Raw genomic sequence first — 18445 nt, forward strand, 5'->3', positions numbered from 1 at the left:
AAAAAAAAAAACCCAGCTATATTAATACAGTTTCATCAGTAGGCTACAATATTAGTTACTCTCTTGAAAATTTCAAAATCGCCTTGCTGAAAGAGTAAAGGTGTTGAAAAGAATAAGAAATTTAGAGCTCAAACCCAAAACTAATACTTAGACTTTTCATGTCCGATGTTGCATTTCTGCAATTTCCAATTCAAATACTCTCAATTTAGAAGTGAGAATCTCTCTTACATTACTTTCCCTCATTTGCACATGCAACAGCTAAACTGCAGTTCTTCAAGCCTGTGGATTAGCACCAATAAAAAATAAAAAGAGCTGGAAGTCAAACTCCCCCCTCACTCCCATCTGTGTCTTTTAAATTAACTCTTTACTATCCTCAGCATATCAGAGATATAACTGAAAAAAAAAAAAGAGATTTTACCATACTAGAACTCATATTACCATTTTAGATGCAGTATTAGAAATTAGAGTTTGTTCTCCCATAGCATTATAGGTACTATGCAAATCTGCTCTAAACTGGCAGCACTACTATTTCTTTTTACAAGCACTCAATTGATTCACAAATTAATTTATTTTTCTGCCACAGATTGCACTTATCATAAGGGTTGAGCCCAATGTTGTTTGAAATAACTAGAATCAGAGTGCATACATTTCACTTTACAAGGATTGTAGTGACAGAACATTAATTTTAATAGCACTGACATGCACTTGAATAGAAGATTTGGAATGTAATCAAATCAACGTATCTTGTAACAGCAAAAAAAAATCTATTCCTATCAAGAACAACATCTATTTCGTAGTGGAACAGATCCACACTCTGGATCCTGGCCTACCCAGCATTCAGGAAACAAAAGAGAGGGAAATGACAAGTACACTGGCACACTGAAAATTAAAACTACCCAGAACTGTCAAGTGGCTTGCCCAGGTGATAAGCTCAAGTGTGCCAGTGCTTCAGCAAGCAGTTTTCTTTTAAAACAGTTTTCTTTTAAAACAGTTATATCTAGTTTCTAAGTGAAGAATCCCTTCACTCCGGATATCGGGGAGCACAAGATAGACACAAAACTAGCAAAAAGGACACATAGCCCATAAATAGTAACACAGAAGAAATCTTGATTTCTTCAGTGGGACTAGTAACAGAATATATAGATAATACTGAACAGTATATATTTTTTTCTGGTTCAGCATGAATCACTCTAATGTAAATTGTTTCACACAGCAACAGTATTTCCTAAACAATGGATGCTGCTGCCTTTGTATGAAAGCACAGTCAGTGTGTGGTTCTCAGCTCACAGACTCAGAATATGAGGTTGGATGGGACCACAAGGATCATCTCATCCAACCTTTCCTTGCAAAAGCTAGATAATAATAGAAAGATATGAAAAGTTTAAGTAGAGGATCTGGGGACAAAGTACTTATAGATGGTGCTAAAGTGCCCACATTCACAGCCGCAATAGCTAAATCTATACCAAGATACTACACAATTATGTATTTTTACTCACTTTTTTAAGTGCAAGATTGCTTTAGCAATACACATCCTTTTTGTGATTATGCACATTACTCTAATAGTCTGGGAGAGGTATAGCACCTATTCCCTGCACCAATTCACCTGGCATCTTTCAGCAAACTTCCTTCCGTACTAAGCCACAGTATAAGCTCCCTGTGATGACTGTCATTGAGAAGGGGGTGGTTCTGGATTCTGGTTCTTTCATAAGAAATTAGTTTTGTTGCATTTTGTGTGGAGAAAAAAAAAAAAAAAAAAAGACTGAACAAACAATTCTCAGAGCTACATTGTGTTTGTTTATCCCCAGCAGGGTGCCCTAACCCCTGGGCAGCAGAGTCATGCTTCCTTTGATTTTTCTTATTCACCAATACAGACACGTCCTTGACCACCAAAGAACAAAGCCAAGGGTAATGTAAAGGAACTACGACTCCTTTACAGAATCACTGGTCTTCCAAGTGCTCTGTAGCAGCATTAAAATACCCACAGAAGTACTCTTCTAACAATTCAAGAGGCACAGTTACGATCCATTTAGATGGAAACTTGAGAAGACTGGTGGGAACTCTGTTTTGCACTTACCATAAACATTATTTCTGAGGTCATCAGTAAAAGCTTTAAGTAAACTCTCTGGGAAAAGTGTTGAACCAGCATGGTCAAGGTAGGTAATCCCTAAAATAAAAATAAAATTAATAGATCCATTTTTTTAATATTTAATTCCAATTTCTCTCACAGAATACATTTTGAAGGGCATCATCCAAACACCCCTAGTGCAGTACACCACTCAGAAAGTCAATTTCCCTAAACTTCCTGAGTATATTTCTCTGCCTGAGGCTTAGAGGTCTCTACAGCTCTCAAAAAGCGTTTCTCAAATGCATTCCAATAGTCAAGAAAGGCACATTTTATTCATTAACATTAAAGAAAAAAAAAGATACAATAGAAGCCTGACATTTCAATTGCATCTTTAGAACTTTTAATTGAAACCAAAATATTTTAAGAGGTCCTTCCTTTCATGTTTAGATTACACATTCATTGGAAGAGAAAAATCTTGTTGTTCTGCCTCTATAAGACTAAGCAAGCTAGCGTCTTCAGCCATAGTATTTTATTAGTCCTAGGCACTAATAATGAAAACTATGATTACCACTATGATAATAATTATTATTAATAACAACAACAGTAGTATTGTCTCCTTGATGACAAATGAATCAACTCTCTCAAGAACCGACAAGGCTTAAATCATGCATGAAGCCCACAGACAGGACTAGTTTAAGTTTTGATAGATTTAAATATTTCTTGCCACTCTGCTGCACTTAACATTCGATTCATTTTTAAAATCTCCTTTTATATTATTAAGCTATTGCAAAACTTTTAAATAAATGCTTATTGGAAATGAAGGCTTTCTCATGTTTGGCCATTTTAGATTTCCTAATCTTTAGCAATTATTCTTCCATTTCTCCAGTGTGTTTCATGCCCTTTATTAGTTTTTTCATTTCACTTACCTTAAGTATTTCAACCTATTTCAAATTTTAATAATGATGAATATGATTAAGATTAGAATTTATTAAGTATTTTAAAGGCTTTCCTTTTCCAAAGGGATTTAAAACTCAGTTAAGCTTTAAACGAGAAGCCCTGGCACTTGGAAATACACATTATTATATATTATGCTGCTGTAGCAGTGATCCATTTGGTAAAAATGTGAGGCAGTGCTAATGATAAAACCAATCATGGTTGAAATGCAGGGGGTTTGAAGGGACAGGTGCATGCTGCATCATGGTAGGAGACAGCCCTGTTCAGCACAGCAACATGTCCTTTGCCAGAAAGGGGACACAAACAAAGAGACAGACACTCTTCCTCCATAAGGCCATATGCTCACCAAGGCTGCGCTGAGACCAGGGTCTGCCATGCAGCTAATGGCTTGGCACCAAATTCTTCTGCTGTGAGGTAGAGTTGAAGCAGAAGTAACAGCAATGAACACCAACACCATAGCCCGGCTATAAACAACCCAGGGTCATTGGTTACAGCTGGAAGAGTTGGGAAAGGCAGGCTTAGAGTTGAGAAAGGGAAGAGGCAGCCCTGAGCAACAGATAGGGCAGAAAGACTGCTGTACTGGAGGCAATCATCCTGGCCAACACTCTTTCTCAACAAAGCCCACAGAGATGCCAACTGGCTCATTAGCTCTTATGGGCACCACAAGCACAACCTCATGATACTCCTCCAAAGGCAGAAAACCACTGTTTTTGGATACCTCCAGCCCTATAGAAGCTGGGGCTGGAAGGATCAGTCAACGAGGTTGACAGCATTGACATGATAACACAACTACAGCACAAGCAAAAACTAAGCACCCAGCTGAGGCTTCTCAAAGACAAACCAGCCACTGATAAGGGGATGGGCACTTTCCATACTGATTGACACTCCTGTGAGGCAATGGGGACTAAGAGAGCTTTAGCTAAAGGCTCCCTGAAGTGGTTTTTCAACTTTGGTTTGTTACATAACTCCTTATGAAGGATAATATTTCAGTTCTGTGAAATGGAGGTAAAATAAGCAGTTGGTCATTTTTTAAATTCTTCTTATCGGTATATGACTGCAAAAATATGGGAGGGCATCTGGCTGAGGAAGGGAAAAATATTGATTCTTAAACTTTTATCTTCAATGCTGCTGTTTAATTGGAAACAGAGGACAGCATTTAATGCCCTCTCTCCACTGCCCCCAGAAAAGAAATAGGCTCTCTTATAATTTGAGACTGTGCTGAAACAAATATCTTTATTGCTATTGCACTTTTATGCAGTAGGTTTTTTTTTCTTACTTACTTCAATAAAACTATATTTTCAAAAGAAAGAAAAGAATGTGTCACATGCATAACACTGGCAAAGAACATTAATAACATTCATTGTGCTTTTCCCCTAGTTTAATAACATTTGCTATTTTAACTTTATTGAATGCACATTAACCAAAGAGATTTGTCAGTATATACAGCATAATACAATTCTCCCTGGTTCACTGTGGTATTTAGTATATATGCTGTCAGCAATATGAAATTATACTGTTTACGGGAAGTAACAGGAGAAAGAAAATATAATATGATCTACCAAGAAAATTAAAATGAAATATCCATCAGGACGTCACTTCGTTGCTCAGAGAAAAAGTAAAATTAACTTTTAGTTTAATTTACATACCATTATGTTTGGAATATGTAACTGAATTCATTGATCTAGTAATATACCAACTATTTGATAAAATCACATTTCAGAAGCAGGTTTTTTTATAGGAGTATCGAAAACCATTCAGTGTGTAGGCATTAGTTATGGAAAGTTATTCAACAAGAGTATTGGTTCATAAGCTGTAATATTCATATGCTAATATTTTTGCAGATTAATTTTACATGGAGAACTCTTTGGGAACCAATGCAGGCCGGTCTGTGTTGCTGAAGAAAGCCCCAGCCCAGTCTTCTGTTCTCTTTCTGTGCTACAATTCACCTCTTAATAAAACATCTGACATCTCTGTGTGGCTGCCTTGGCTCTTTGTAAATCTTCATGAGTGCATGTGCACATAGGGCCTTAGAAATGCCAGGGGACCATTCAGTTTAACTAAACATTTCTATCTTTTAATGAAAAAAGATAATGATAATTTAATTTGGAGCATTTTAAAATCAGAGTTTAAGACCAGGAGAGAACACTCAACTGTACATAGTCTGCCTTCCTGCAAAACATGCAAGGCAATAAGAAACTACCGGGAAAATAAAAGAAACTACTATCTTTTGGAGTTGAAATACCTGCTTCTGACAAAAGCACACTTTCGTAAAAAATGACTCCACCCGACTTTGAAGAAATTTGAAGACATCACTGGTGAGCTGAGAGTACTACAAGGTGGTTACATCCTTATTAAATCTTTTAGTAATTATTAAGCTATTTATATGCCTGCCGTCAAGAGGACTGTCTAGATGGGGAGGAGCACAGAGGGGCCATGGAAGCACTTCCTGCAATGGCCTCGCAGCACGTAAGACTAAGCTTTCTCCTCCTTCACACCCTGCCTGTAAACCCATGCAGTCTGGCTGATTACAGGCTGACAGTTCCCTTGCCAAAAGGTTCATAAGGGAAAATGAAAAATGCAGTTTACAAAGCAACAACTATAGAGTGTCACGAATTTTGATTGGAGGGTATAATTGCAATTCAGTAGGATTATAGCACAAAATTACTTGGAAAATAGATACAGCCAATGCCCTGGGGAGATATTATATGTCTTAAGTACAGCAATATTAAAAAGCCCAGTATGAAATAGATTGTATGAAAACAAGCTGAAGGCAAAATAAAGCATTATCTGTCACAAGATACACCAGAACTCTAGAAGCAAGGGAACAACTAAGTGACAAAATAGGGAGAAGAGGGGTCTACAGAGGTTGTAGACAAGTGTGATATCATTTGGACAAGCAGTGAGGTTTTAACAGGCCATCCGGAGGGACCTCAACATGCTTGTGAGGTGGGCTGATGCCAACATCATGAAGTTCAACCACGACAAGTGCAAGGTCCTACACCTGGGTCGGAGCAATCCCAGGCATAGTTACAGGTTGGGCAAAAAAGAGATTCAGAGCAGCCCTGTGGAGAAGGACTTGGGGGTGTTGGTCAATGAGAAAATGAACATGAGCCGGCTTCAGTGTGCGCTTGCAGCCCAGAAAGCCAACCGTATCCTGGGCTGCATCAAAAGCAGCATGACCAGCAGGTCGAAGGAGGTGATCCTGCCCCTCTGCTCTGCTCTCGTGAGACCTCACCTGGAGTATTGTGTGCAGTTCTGGTGTCCTCAAAGTAAAAGGGACATGGAACTGCTGGAACAAGTCCAGAGGAGGGCCACGAGGATGATCAGGGGACTGGAGCACCTCCCGTATGAAGACAGGCTGAGAAAGTTGTGGCTGTTCAGCCTGGAGAAGAGAAGGCTGCATGGGGACCTCATAGCAGCCTTCCAGTACCTGAAGGGGGCCTATAGGGATGCTGGGGAGGGACTCTTCATCAAGGACTGTAGTGATAGAACAAGGGGTAACGGGTTCAAACTTAAACAGGAGAAGTTTAGATTGGATCTAAGGAAGTAATTCTTTTCTGTGAGGGTGGTGAGGCACTGGAATGGGTTGCCCAGGGATGTTGTGAATGCTCCATCCCTGGCAGTGTTCAAGGCCAGGTTGGACGAAGCCTTGGGTGAGATGGTTTAGTGTGAGGTGTCCCTGCCCATGGCAGGGGGGTTGGAACTAGATGATCTTAAGGTCCTTTCCAACCCTAACTATTCTATGATTCTATGATTATCAGAAACTGCTTGTCATTTTAGTCATCTAAGTCAGATACCCTTTATAGAGGCAGCTCCCTCTTTCCATCGCCTGCATAAAAACTTAGCTAGTCCTAGAGATGCTTTTAAATTAAATGTCAAAAATAGCTTTAGCTATGTAATACATATAACCTTTATAAAAGTGCCTGAAATCTCAGAATGATACAGGGCATGATATGCCCACACACTGGACAGGCAGCAGATAGATAAGGATTCTGGTTCTGTAAGCCCACTGATGAAGCACATTAAAAGAAAAAAAAAAAAATCCTGCTAATATGGCTTGAGAGTTACTTTTATTGGATATTTTCTGAATTAAACATTTAATGAATATTGTTATCTGTATTTTCAGTTCCTGTTTGGCATCAATTTAGACAAATGCTATCTAAACCAGAGTATGTTTTATGTAAGAATGTGCCTTTCACCTAAACACTCCTGCTCTGCTAGACAAGATTTCCCTTGCTTAGGACCAAGGAACTCTTCAAATAACCACAAAAGCATAGGCATGGACGAGGCCATAGTGTCCAATCCTGAACAGTTACTATGCAGTTAAGGAGACACTGTTCCTCAACATGATTTAACTTAGTTGCTACAGGCCTGGTGAGTAATGCGGCGATCAGCCTGCAGCTATGGGGCACGTTCTGCTTCCCACTGCCAGTTCACTGAGTTTATTAACTGAAGTAATCACAGCTTGACCAGACTGCCAAATGCTGATCCATACTGGACTTCGAACAACCTGGATAATGGTATTAATATTTTAAGGGCCACTAACAAGTTACTGAGTTCTGTGGGAAACTGGTGTTTAATTAATGCGTTTTAGTGTTTGACTTGAAGGACTGATTACAAAAAGCAAAGCATGAAATGTGCAATTACATTTATTCATAATAAGTTCCCATTATTTTTTCCACATGCTATTAGCTTCCATTATTTACTCTTGTTGCATTATTACCTACAGCAAAGCCAACAGAACGCTGAAACAGTTTACCGTCAATACCATACACCATCTTTGTTTGCTGTACTCCTCAGCAGGGCCATAATGACTCCACAAAAGCTGCTTAGGTGGCTAGGGTTATTCCAATAAGCATTGACACTATTTTAGGAACACGAGCCCCTACTTGCAGCTCACAGTTTACAGCTTGCTGATATTGAGGCCTATGTGAGTGCAAAAGAAAGCAGGATTTCACATTTATTAAGAAGTTACATCCAAACCTATGAAATGTATCTTTCACAGCTATGAAAATAAAATTGCATGCCTTCAAATTTCATCACCTGAAAGCTCCTGTGCTAAATGAGAACACAGTAAAGGGATTAATCAGCACCCACATTTGTCCACTTGGCTTACCTGTAGGACACAGCTTTACGCAGTGCCCACTTTTTGCTTACTGGGTTGTGATTAAATATTGACTGTAGTCAGTGATGTTATTTCCACAGATACTAATGGGTTGTGTGAGACCAGCTGATGCCTTACTTATAGGCATGAATCAGAGGTACCTCAGCTACATGTGAATAACATACTGCAGCCTACTGTCTCATCTCCTTTGGATGAAATATAAATCAAAAGTGATTCATATTTATGCAAGTCTTTAAACAGCTGTAACTCACCCAAACTGTATCTAACTTTCATACCTCCCTAGTGAAGACACTACCATCTTTCAGCTTCCTTTTTTTTTATTTTTCTCTGATGCAATTAATCAAATAAAAGAAGACTTGAAACACAACATTTTCCCTGTTTTCTTCTATAACTGGAAAGTGCTTTTGTTGATTTTGCTGAAGCTTTCACAGAAACATTTGTTTTTGAGAAGGAAAGAGGTACTCAGAATTTCCACTGGAGAAGAAAACATTACGGCAAAAGGTGATGTTTAAGGAATCTTAATAATAATTGTTTATAATAGCAGTCATTAGCTAAACATTCTAGTAGAATTCTCCTGTTCTACTTTTGTTCCCATTCTTCCCATAAAACAGCCACAGGCTTACAACAACATACTACGATAACGTTTGAAACTGACTTTTCTATTCAGTTCTATTTCTTTCTTTATGACCTGAATTAATTGGATTCATATAAAATCTAGGACAAATTAGTGACTGTAAATATTCACTGCAAAATACATCAAATGAAATGTGCAGTGATGTATAGGAAACATTTTAAATTATTTTGTGGGTTTCTAAAAACACTAACAGAAAACAAACTAAGTTCAAAATGAAAGAAAAACCAAAAAAAGTAACCCTTTTCTTCTCCCCTTTCCCTTAAAACTCACTTTGCTACACAGAAATACTCAAATCACTATGAGCTCCTGGGAGCTAGAGGCTTGGGTTCAACATGCAACCATAGCAAAAATTAAACATCTGCATGAGAACTGATAAATGCAACAAATACTGAAGGAAAGAAGCAAAAAGTCAGTTAACGCAACTGTTGAGGCCCTACAGAAGTACTTCCCAGCCATCATCTCTTCCTGATGACAAGAGGTGTAATGCCTTGTTTGGCAAACGCAACAGTACCTCCCTCTGCTGGCTTTTTTCTCACAAAGAGGCTGCTACTGCAAACCAGTGGTAGTTATTTTCTAGGGGAGCTTCTTCACACAAGGTTCCCCACAGACAATTACTTAATTTACTGATAGCATCCAGCAAACGGCCCATTGCCAGGAACAGATAGTGAAGATCAGTTTCAGGGATATACGACTAATAAAAGATTCCCTTCAGCATGAATTTGGACTATCTGTCAGAGACAAACATATAAAACCAACCAACCGCATTACCAGTAGAAACCGTATGTAAATTCAAAGACTATGAAATCAAGAGTGTGAAGACCGCTGGCCAAACCCCCACTCTTGTAAGTTGAGAAGTCTGAGAAGATTATCCCGGCCCGCAGTGGGCTGTCCTTTGCTACAACTGGTAAATACACTCATCAAGCAAGCTATGTATGGTGGGAATTTAATTTTAATGACACAGAAGTAGTGAGATTTTATTAGGGAGATAGTAATCACGCATGAAAACCGAGGTATAGGCTTTTCCAGTTCATACATGTTGGGTTAATCTAAACAAAATTCCACTATAAAACCTTTTGGCACTAATTCCCCACACAGCAAGCCAGTTTAACTTTTACTTTGTAGTAGCTTGATCCAAAGCTGTTACCACAAGTGAAACTTATTCAACTATAAACAGACCAATCTGTATTATAAGATTATGCTCAACTGCTTTGCCTTTACTGAAGTTCACAGACTGTATTAGATATAAAGGCATCAATAATGCAACTCATTAAACAAATTTATTTCTTATTTGGGGATTTTTTTAAAAATGAGAATTATTTGGTAAATTTTTTCAAGGACTGACTGTAATTTACTAATACCTCCACAAACAGTGCAGTACTTCAGTACAAAAACAGAAAAAAGTCTCACTCAAAAAAAAAAAAGAAATATCTAACAGACACAAACATGTTTATGTCAATAAATTAATAGGAAGGTAATTATACATTGGCATAAAAGTTCTGTTAATAGCCTATTATATTTGACCTAAATTAGTTTCTACAGCAGTTTTTCCCTTTATTAAGTGTTTTCCCAAGCATAAATTCAAAGTCTTTAACAGCCATTTCCAGGAATGTGGTAAGAATGAAAAAGTACATTTAACAAAAATGTTATAGCAAACCACAGTTTTTAATCCTGGAACAGTATGGCAACTGCAGAGATTTGTTAACTAGTTCTGACAAAAGTAAGAAAATACCAGCTTCCTAATGACTAGGCCTGAATGCAGCAGTATGTGAGAGAAATCCTACCTAACACATTCCTGTTTTTAACAGGAAAAACAGCATGTAGCTTCCAGCTACTGCAATTTTTTTAACTTCTCTGATGTCCGCATGTTACAGCTTACTAAAAGAAAACTAAAAATCACTTGTGCTGTTGGCACAAGTACGTAGTTAATGTCCCTCTTTCTAAAGAACTGTCAATATGAGGCACAACTTTTGGAGGTTTGCTCTTGGAATATGACTTTTGACAACAAAACCCTACTGCTGGATACTGCTCTACAGCTGTTTAAGAGGAGGAGTTTGTGGCTCTTCAAAAGATGTTACCTTGTGTTGGGTACAGACATTAGCATTTTAGAGATCAGGTTCTCTGATATCTGAAGGGCTGCAACGGGACAAAAAAAGTCTTTTCCAAGGTCCAGTGAATCAAAAGGAACCCAAGCCAAGCCTGATTGAGTTTCCAGCTGTACTGTAGTGAATAACCAGAGCAAAACTTTACCTTCAGGTCACAGAGACCTCATCTCTGAGGAAAAGAAGCAAGCTCCATTCAAACATAAGAACATGCATCAAGGTCTGACTCAAAGCCTTTGAAGCCCTTTCTATTGTCTTTAACCCGACTAGCAAGATTGAGTTCCAAGGAGGCCTTAGCTGTCCTAATTGCCTCCCTACATCCTCTAACAACTGTCCTATATTCCTCCCAAGCGGCCAGCCCCTCCTTCCATAATCCATAGATTCTCCTTTTCCACTTGAGTTTGCCCAGCAGCTCCTTGTTTAACCACGCCGGTCTCCTAGATCCCTTACTTGACTTCCTACTCATTGGGACGCTCCGATCCTGAGCTTGGAAGAAGCGGTCCTTGAATGCTAACCAACTATCTTGAGCCCCATAGAAAGGGCTTCTTCAAATACATAGCAAATAAAACTAAAACAAGAGGCAATATAGGCCCACTGCTGAACGAAGTCTCTGTCTGGAGACAGAGGATATAAAGAAGGCAGAGGTGCTGAATGCCTTCTTTGCCTCTGTCTTTACTCCTGCAGACTCTCCCCGAGGGCCCCGGATTTCTATAGCCCCAGAAGGAGTCAGGACAAAGGAGGAGTTTGCTTTGGTAGATGAGGATTGGGTTAGGGATCAGCTATGCAAACTGGACATCTGTAAATCGATGGGTCCGGATGGAATGCACCCACGGGTGCTGAGGGAGCTGGCGGAGGTCATTGCTAGGCCACTTTCCATCATCTTTGGTAAGTCGTGGGAAACGGGCGAGGTGCCTGAGGATTGGCGGATGGCAAAGGTCACACCAATCTATAAGAAGGGCAAGAAGGAGGACCCGGGTAATTATAGACCGGTCAGCCTTACCTCCATCCCTGGAAAGATGATGGAACAACTTATTCTTGACTCCATCACTAGGCATATCAAGGATGAGGGGGTCATTAAGAACAGCCAACATGGTTTTATGAGGGGGAAGTCATGTATGACCAACCTTATAGCCTTCTATGAGGAAGTGACTAGGTGGAGGGATGATGGTAGAGCGGTAGATGTAGTTTTTCTTGATTTCAGTAAGGCATTTGATACTGTCTCCCACAGCATCCTCATAGATAAGCTAAGGAAGTGTGGGCTTGACGATCAAGTAGTGAGGTGGATCGAGAACTGGTTGACAGGAAGAAGGCAGAGAGTTGTGGTCAATTGTGCAGAATCTAGCTGGAGGTCTGTGACTAGTGGAGTTCCTCAGGGGTCGGTGCTGGGACCGGTGCTGTTTAATATTTTCATCAATGACCTGGATGAGGGAACTGAGTGCACCCTCAGCAAGTTTGCTGATGACACAAAACTGGGAGGAGTGGCTGACACACCAGAGGACTGTGCTGCCATTCAGCGAGACCTGGACAGGCTGGAGAGTTGGGCGGGGAGAAACTTGATGAAATTTAACAAGGGCAAGTGTAGAGTCTTGCATCTGGGGAAGAAGAACCCCATGTACCAGTACAGGTTGGGGGTTGACCTGCTGGAAAGTAGTGAACGGGAAAGGGACCTGGGGGTCCTGGTGGATAGGAGGATGACCATGAGCCAGCAATGTGCTCTTGCGGCCAAGAAGGCAAATGGCATCTTAGGGTGCATTAGAAAGGGAGTGGTTAGTAGGTCAAGAGAGGTTCTCCTCCCCCTCTACTCAGCCTTGGTGAGGCCGCATCTGGAATATTGCGTCCAGTTCTGGGCCCCTCTGTTCAAGAAGGACAGGGAATTGCTTGAAGGAGTCCAGCGCAGAGCCACAAAGATGATTAAGGGAGTGGAACATCTCCCTTATGAGGAGAGGCTGAGGGAGCTGGGTCTCTTTAGCTTGCAAAAGAGGAGACTGAGGGGTGACCTCATCAATGTTTACAAATATGTAAAGGGTAGGTGTCAGGATGATGGAGCTAGGCTTTTTTCAGTGATATCCAGTGATAGGACAAGGGGCAATGGGTGTAAACTGGAGCATAGGAAGTTCCACGTTAACATCAGGAAGAACTTCTTTACTGTAAGAGTGCAGGGCACTTGAACAGGTTGCCCAGGGGGGTTGTGGAGTCTCCTACACTGGAGATATTCAAGGCCCGCCTGGACAAGTTCCTGTGTGATGTACTGTAGGTTACCCTGCTCTTGCAGGGGGGTTGGACTAGATGATCTTTTTAGGTCCCTTCCAACCCTTGGGATTCTGTGATTCTGTGATTCTGTGAATTAATTATGAGGCTCTGCTGAACTCTGTATAAGTTAAACCATTAACAAATCCACTATAATCAACACTTCCTAAACATACAGCAATGATTACCTTTTTGATTTCCATATTAAAGCCATGAGTTAAGATCTATACAGAAGCTTAAATGACCTTTGAAATGAGTGAAATACTTCTTTCTTGAATAAGAAATGCCAGGCCTCTCATATTGCTATCTCCTCAAACGATGTCTACAGCACATCTTCAGTCTCTGGGGTATGCACACACCCTCTCAAAGTCCAGGTATCAATTAAAAAAGTGCAACATTTTAAATAATTTATTAAAATTTTATTATTTAATAAATAAAGAGAATTTTTATTAATGCTATTTTTAATGATTTTAAAATTTACAAAAGGGGTAGGAGGGCTATAATAACATAAGCAATGGCAATAGAATATCAAAATGACATAAATTAGCTTACTAGGGTCAGTTACATCAAAGAAAGAATTGCTCTAGAAGCACATCCAGGTGACTGTTCCCTCCAAGCATATATTATACACCTTTATTTATGAATATACACAAATATGCCTGTGTATGTAGTACTGAGATGGGTATATAAATATATGCATGTAAGTATTCCCTTAAGAGGATAATTAGTGTTTTCATGTTGTTTCTTGTAGCAGAACATAAGAAAAGCAGATGTGAATCTGGAGACTTCCCTTATAGCTCTTTTCCACTTTCTCTTCTCTACCACTTCCCTAACTGTATATTTTGGTACTTTTGGCAAAGGGATAACCTAGAAACCATTACATCTGTTTTCAGTCTCATTTAAATTAACATCTCAAAATTAACATCTACAGAACAGCATCAACACTCAACAAAAACAATGCAAACTTTTGTTGTGGGGTTTTTTCAAGGCTTGGCTTCTTTTGTTAAAGATACTTCATCTTAAGTGCCCTTTCCCTCTAACCCAAATAGGACAGACCAAAAAAAAAAAATATATCGAAAATATCTACATTAACCACAGTGACTGGTGGGCATCTTTGAAGACAGTTAAGCAAGCTTCTAACTTGAATAAATTTGCATTCACTAGAGAATTCCAGTACAGCGGACTGGGTTCTAATGCTGAGTTCAATGCAAGTCCATTCAGTCAACTACTCTTCCCCTTTGCAACTTAACTTGGTTAATGAGGATGCTTTCTGTTTAAATAAAAGTAGGATTTGGGTCACCTGTGAAGTTAATCCAATTTATGCTAGTACTAAGAGAATACAACTATATGAGCATCATAAATCCAACATAAGACCGACACTACTGGTATAAATGAACAGAATTTCATGTTTGGGATTCCAGTGGATACTTTTGCTTACAAAAATGGGTCTCTGCATTTGCTCCTTCTTTTTTCTTATAGACCCAGCAATGAAGCAATTACAACTTTATCCCAATTTTGTATCCATACACCAAAAGAATATTTTGCTGTGCTTCACTAAATCATAGTATAATTCCTCTCAATTAAAGGGCTTCTTTCAATACTAACGACATTGGAAATGAAAGAGAATTATAATTTCAACATAAATTATTCAAAGTACTAAATACAAATGGCCTCATTAACACTAGACTAGCTTTGAGAATGAATAAAAAGATTGTGTACTGAAAAACAAATATTTCGGTTTCCCTAATCTCTGAACTCTGAGTTTAAAAACCACAACTCTGTCAAAATACCAGCTATTGCATTTTGTCTCAATGCAGATGAGAAAATGTTAACGCATTTAAAAATCAAGGTCTTCCCCCACAATTGTATAGTCTTGACGCATTTTAATAAATGACAAAAGCAGACACAACATTCATACAACATATCTTACTCAGTTTATGACACAAGATACTTTTAAATACTATCTAGATAAACCCACACATAGGATACTCTGCCTCTAGAACTTACTACAGGATTGGATACTGAGTTTGAGTACCAATTTCATATCCGGAGCCTCCATAATTATGATAACCACACTGAAGTACTGGAATTGTAAGAGTTCCCCACCTATGATAAAGTTTGGTCGTTCTCTATAGACCACTTCTCCCAGCACTGTACAAAACACAAGACTGTTGAATACACCTATTCTTACATGGGCAAAGGATGTCAGGTGGCAAGTAGAGAGTTATGCAAGCTAAGAAATTCAGGAATTGAATCTGTAGCAGAAAGTGAGGATGGAGAGGAATTGTAAGTGAGGTGAACATTATTTATGACAATGAGTGATCAAATTAATAGCAGTATTATTATAAACAGAAAATGGTAATTTGCTAATATTTCAGAGCTAATTTCTGTAGTGTTAATTTTCAAATACTTCTCAGACTTGCTAGTCTAAAAGCCTAAATAGAAGTAGCATGATAGAATACTACTGGGTTCCTGTAATCCGCTCTTATTATATCCTGAAAATTTCTGCTTTTTGTTCAATTTGTGTTTGAGGGTATAATACTACTATATTCCCCCAAATCAGGTATGTTTAAGGTAACAGTAGTGTGTTTGGTTCTTATCATCTTCATTTTATAGGTACTTATTTGTCATTAAGATGAAATTACTTTGTAATTCCCATTTATTTTTAGCAAAACTCCACAATCATTTTTCACCAAAAGGATCACCCAGGAAATCTAAAAATGAAACACCTAAACTTATAAAAACCACCTTCTGAAATAGCAAAGGTTCCTAGTGGAGCACAGAAAGGCCAAGGTGCAGATCAGGGGGTTGGAAAATTTAAGGGAAAATATTATAACTAAGCAAAGGAAGCACAAAAATCAAGTTGTTTAAATAAAAACCTAAATTTTAAAATCAGTATGTTAGGGTGCCCTCATTTGTGTCCTTAGTTACAGTTAAGTTAATCAAGGCCTGATTTTCAAACAATTGCAAGATCACATTAATTTTAAATGTGGTTCAGTCAGATGTCTCAATCTGCCCCACCACCTTTCAAATCAGAGTATCCAAAACTCAAACAGTTAAGGGGAGGAGGGTTGGAGAAATTCTGGTCAGAATGTTCTAATCCAATAACAAAAAGAATGCATCTGACTCTGCATGCAATTGGTTCTACATGTTTCACTGCAGATTCATTCACTTCCAAGAACTGCCCTCCAAATGGCTTCTATAAATACCAAAATGGGAATGATCCCTATTAGATCATATAATCACCACACAAGCAATGGCTCTCTAATAGTCAACCTAGAATGAACCCAGACAATTAGCTGTACAGAACATCACGCAGGTTTCATGTGAGATGACTGCTTTGAGGAAGTTTGTTTCCAGAAGGTGAGCATGCCTTAACGTTTTGTATAAACACCAGATACCTGGTACTTTTCCTCCACAGAAAGTCAGGATAAAGTGAACCTCATGAGATCAATTATCCATGTGTGCATATTTCCCAGCCCCCTTGCTCTCTCCCACCCCATGAGCAAACTACAGCTTTTCCTTTTCCAGCTTCTGCTGACAGAGGGATAGAAGAAAGGCATTAAGTGTAAATTTTTCCCCATGCCCATGCCATGCCCTTTTTCTGCCTACCCTCCTTCCAATTTGAAACACTTATTTCTTTCTGCTAAGAAAGATGACTGTTAAACACTTTATGTTCTCACCACAGTAAGATTAAAAATTCATGGATTTATATATAAAATCCCATTTATTTATATTTATTTACATTTTTATATATACCCACTGTAATGACTGTTCAGTGGAAAGACAATAAGAAATAATCAGTTTTGATAGGAATAGGTTCTTCCTTATATGACTTTTTTCTCTAGTGTTTCTTTTTTTCTTATAGCATATTCCTGTCTACAAGCTGGAAACCCTAACCAATATGTATCCCGAGACTATATACATCCAACAAGACTGCTATTTTCTTCTGAGTTATTCCACAAGGAAAACATAATGCAGTAGATTCAATGCATGCAACACTGGCTGTAACACATTTACATTAAGAGCTTAAACAGTAAAGTTTCTCGTCTGCATTCAGATATTTCTGAATACAGGGAAACTACATCTACAGCCAAAAAAAAAAAAAAAGTAGATGCATAATGACTAGAAAGATCACAAGTCATGTTGATAGATTATTTACAAAAAAAAAAAAAAGTATAAAAAATAATCTCTTATCCTAAAAGAAAAAAAACAAGAGAGTTCCCATCTCTCACTCTCATATCTGGAAGCTTTTCATAACTATATTATAAATACCATATAAATACCAATTTTACTCATTTGAGAAAGTCTCATGCTGTTTCAATTCAACTCATGTAAGAACCCAGATAATTTTTAAAGACAGAATAGGTTATTAATAAATGGAAGTTTAGCAGGCATTTGAAAAAGTGACAACTAGCCAAAGGCAGGTTTTCCCTTTAACTTCCTAAAGACCGCTCATTATAAATAGTTCTACATAGAACAGTGAAATACAAAAACTGAAAGAGATCATTGAAAATTAACTGTTATTTGATTAGTTTAGTACATAATCACATTTCCACCACTACAATGGAAGGAAAGTGAAGCAGAAGTGACTGATATTAGACAACGGATGTACCCACAAGGTGTCTAGTGTTCAGATTCGAAGATCTGATCAGACACTTTGGAAACATGACAGCTGCCATGAGATGATTTGGTACTGCTTCCCCCACTTCAGTGGCACTGAAGTTTATCCAGGAAGCTCCGCAGTGTAATCCTCGCACCACTTTACAAGTACACCTATCCTTCTCTGTACTTGCAGAAATGGAAGAAAAACTGATTAAAGTTCTAATGGTAACAGCTATTTAATCTCTCGGGAGCTGTCACACTCAGTGATGCAAAGCTCAGAGAATTGACTGAGTGCCTCCAAACAAGCATTACACACTGAACTCTGCAACAGTCCACACATTCAAAGGAACAGAGGTTTTCATAATTTCTCTTTAATGGGTAGCTTCAGCCCTCATGAGCTACAAAGTTGGTTTTACCTTTCATTAGAGCTAATCAGAATATAAATATTCCAATAAAAGCAGGTGGTTTTAAATTTGACATTTGGGTGGCAGGCAGGGGAAGGTTTCTCCCAACTCTTGAAAAATACCAGATGGAAAGGAAACTCAGTAAAAAAAATATCACTGTAACTCACTAGGATTTACACTTTTTCATCAGTCACAAAGTACTCAACTTCATACTATTACAGACTTCTAAGAATAACCCAGAGGGTGAGCTATAGGAGGGAGAAATAGATGCTTTCAGCCCTCACAGAGCATTTCATTGGACTAGACCCACCC

At 38.6% G+C, this 18445-nt stretch overlaps 1 protein-coding gene across 2 annotated transcripts in view; it reads right to left on the reverse strand.

Annotated features, from left to right (window-relative positions):
• Positions 1-18445, reverse strand: part of MOCOS (molybdenum cofactor sulfurase) — a 218864-nt gene that overhangs the window by 188237 nt on the left and 12182 nt on the right. For both annotated transcript variants that reach the window (XM_065667756.1, XM_065667755.1), the window contains exon 2: positions 2075-2164. In XM_065667756.1, coding sequence (XP_065523828.1) covers positions 2075-2164 — 90 coding nt within the window. The remainder of the gene's footprint in view (positions 1-2074; positions 2165-18445) is intronic.

Source organism: Lathamus discolor, chromosome 2 (genome assembly GCF_037157495.1).
Source record: "Lathamus discolor isolate bLatDis1 chromosome 2, bLatDis1.hap1, whole genome shotgun sequence".
Classification (NCBI taxonomy): Eukaryota; Metazoa; Chordata; class Aves; order Psittaciformes; family Psittacidae; genus Lathamus; species Lathamus discolor.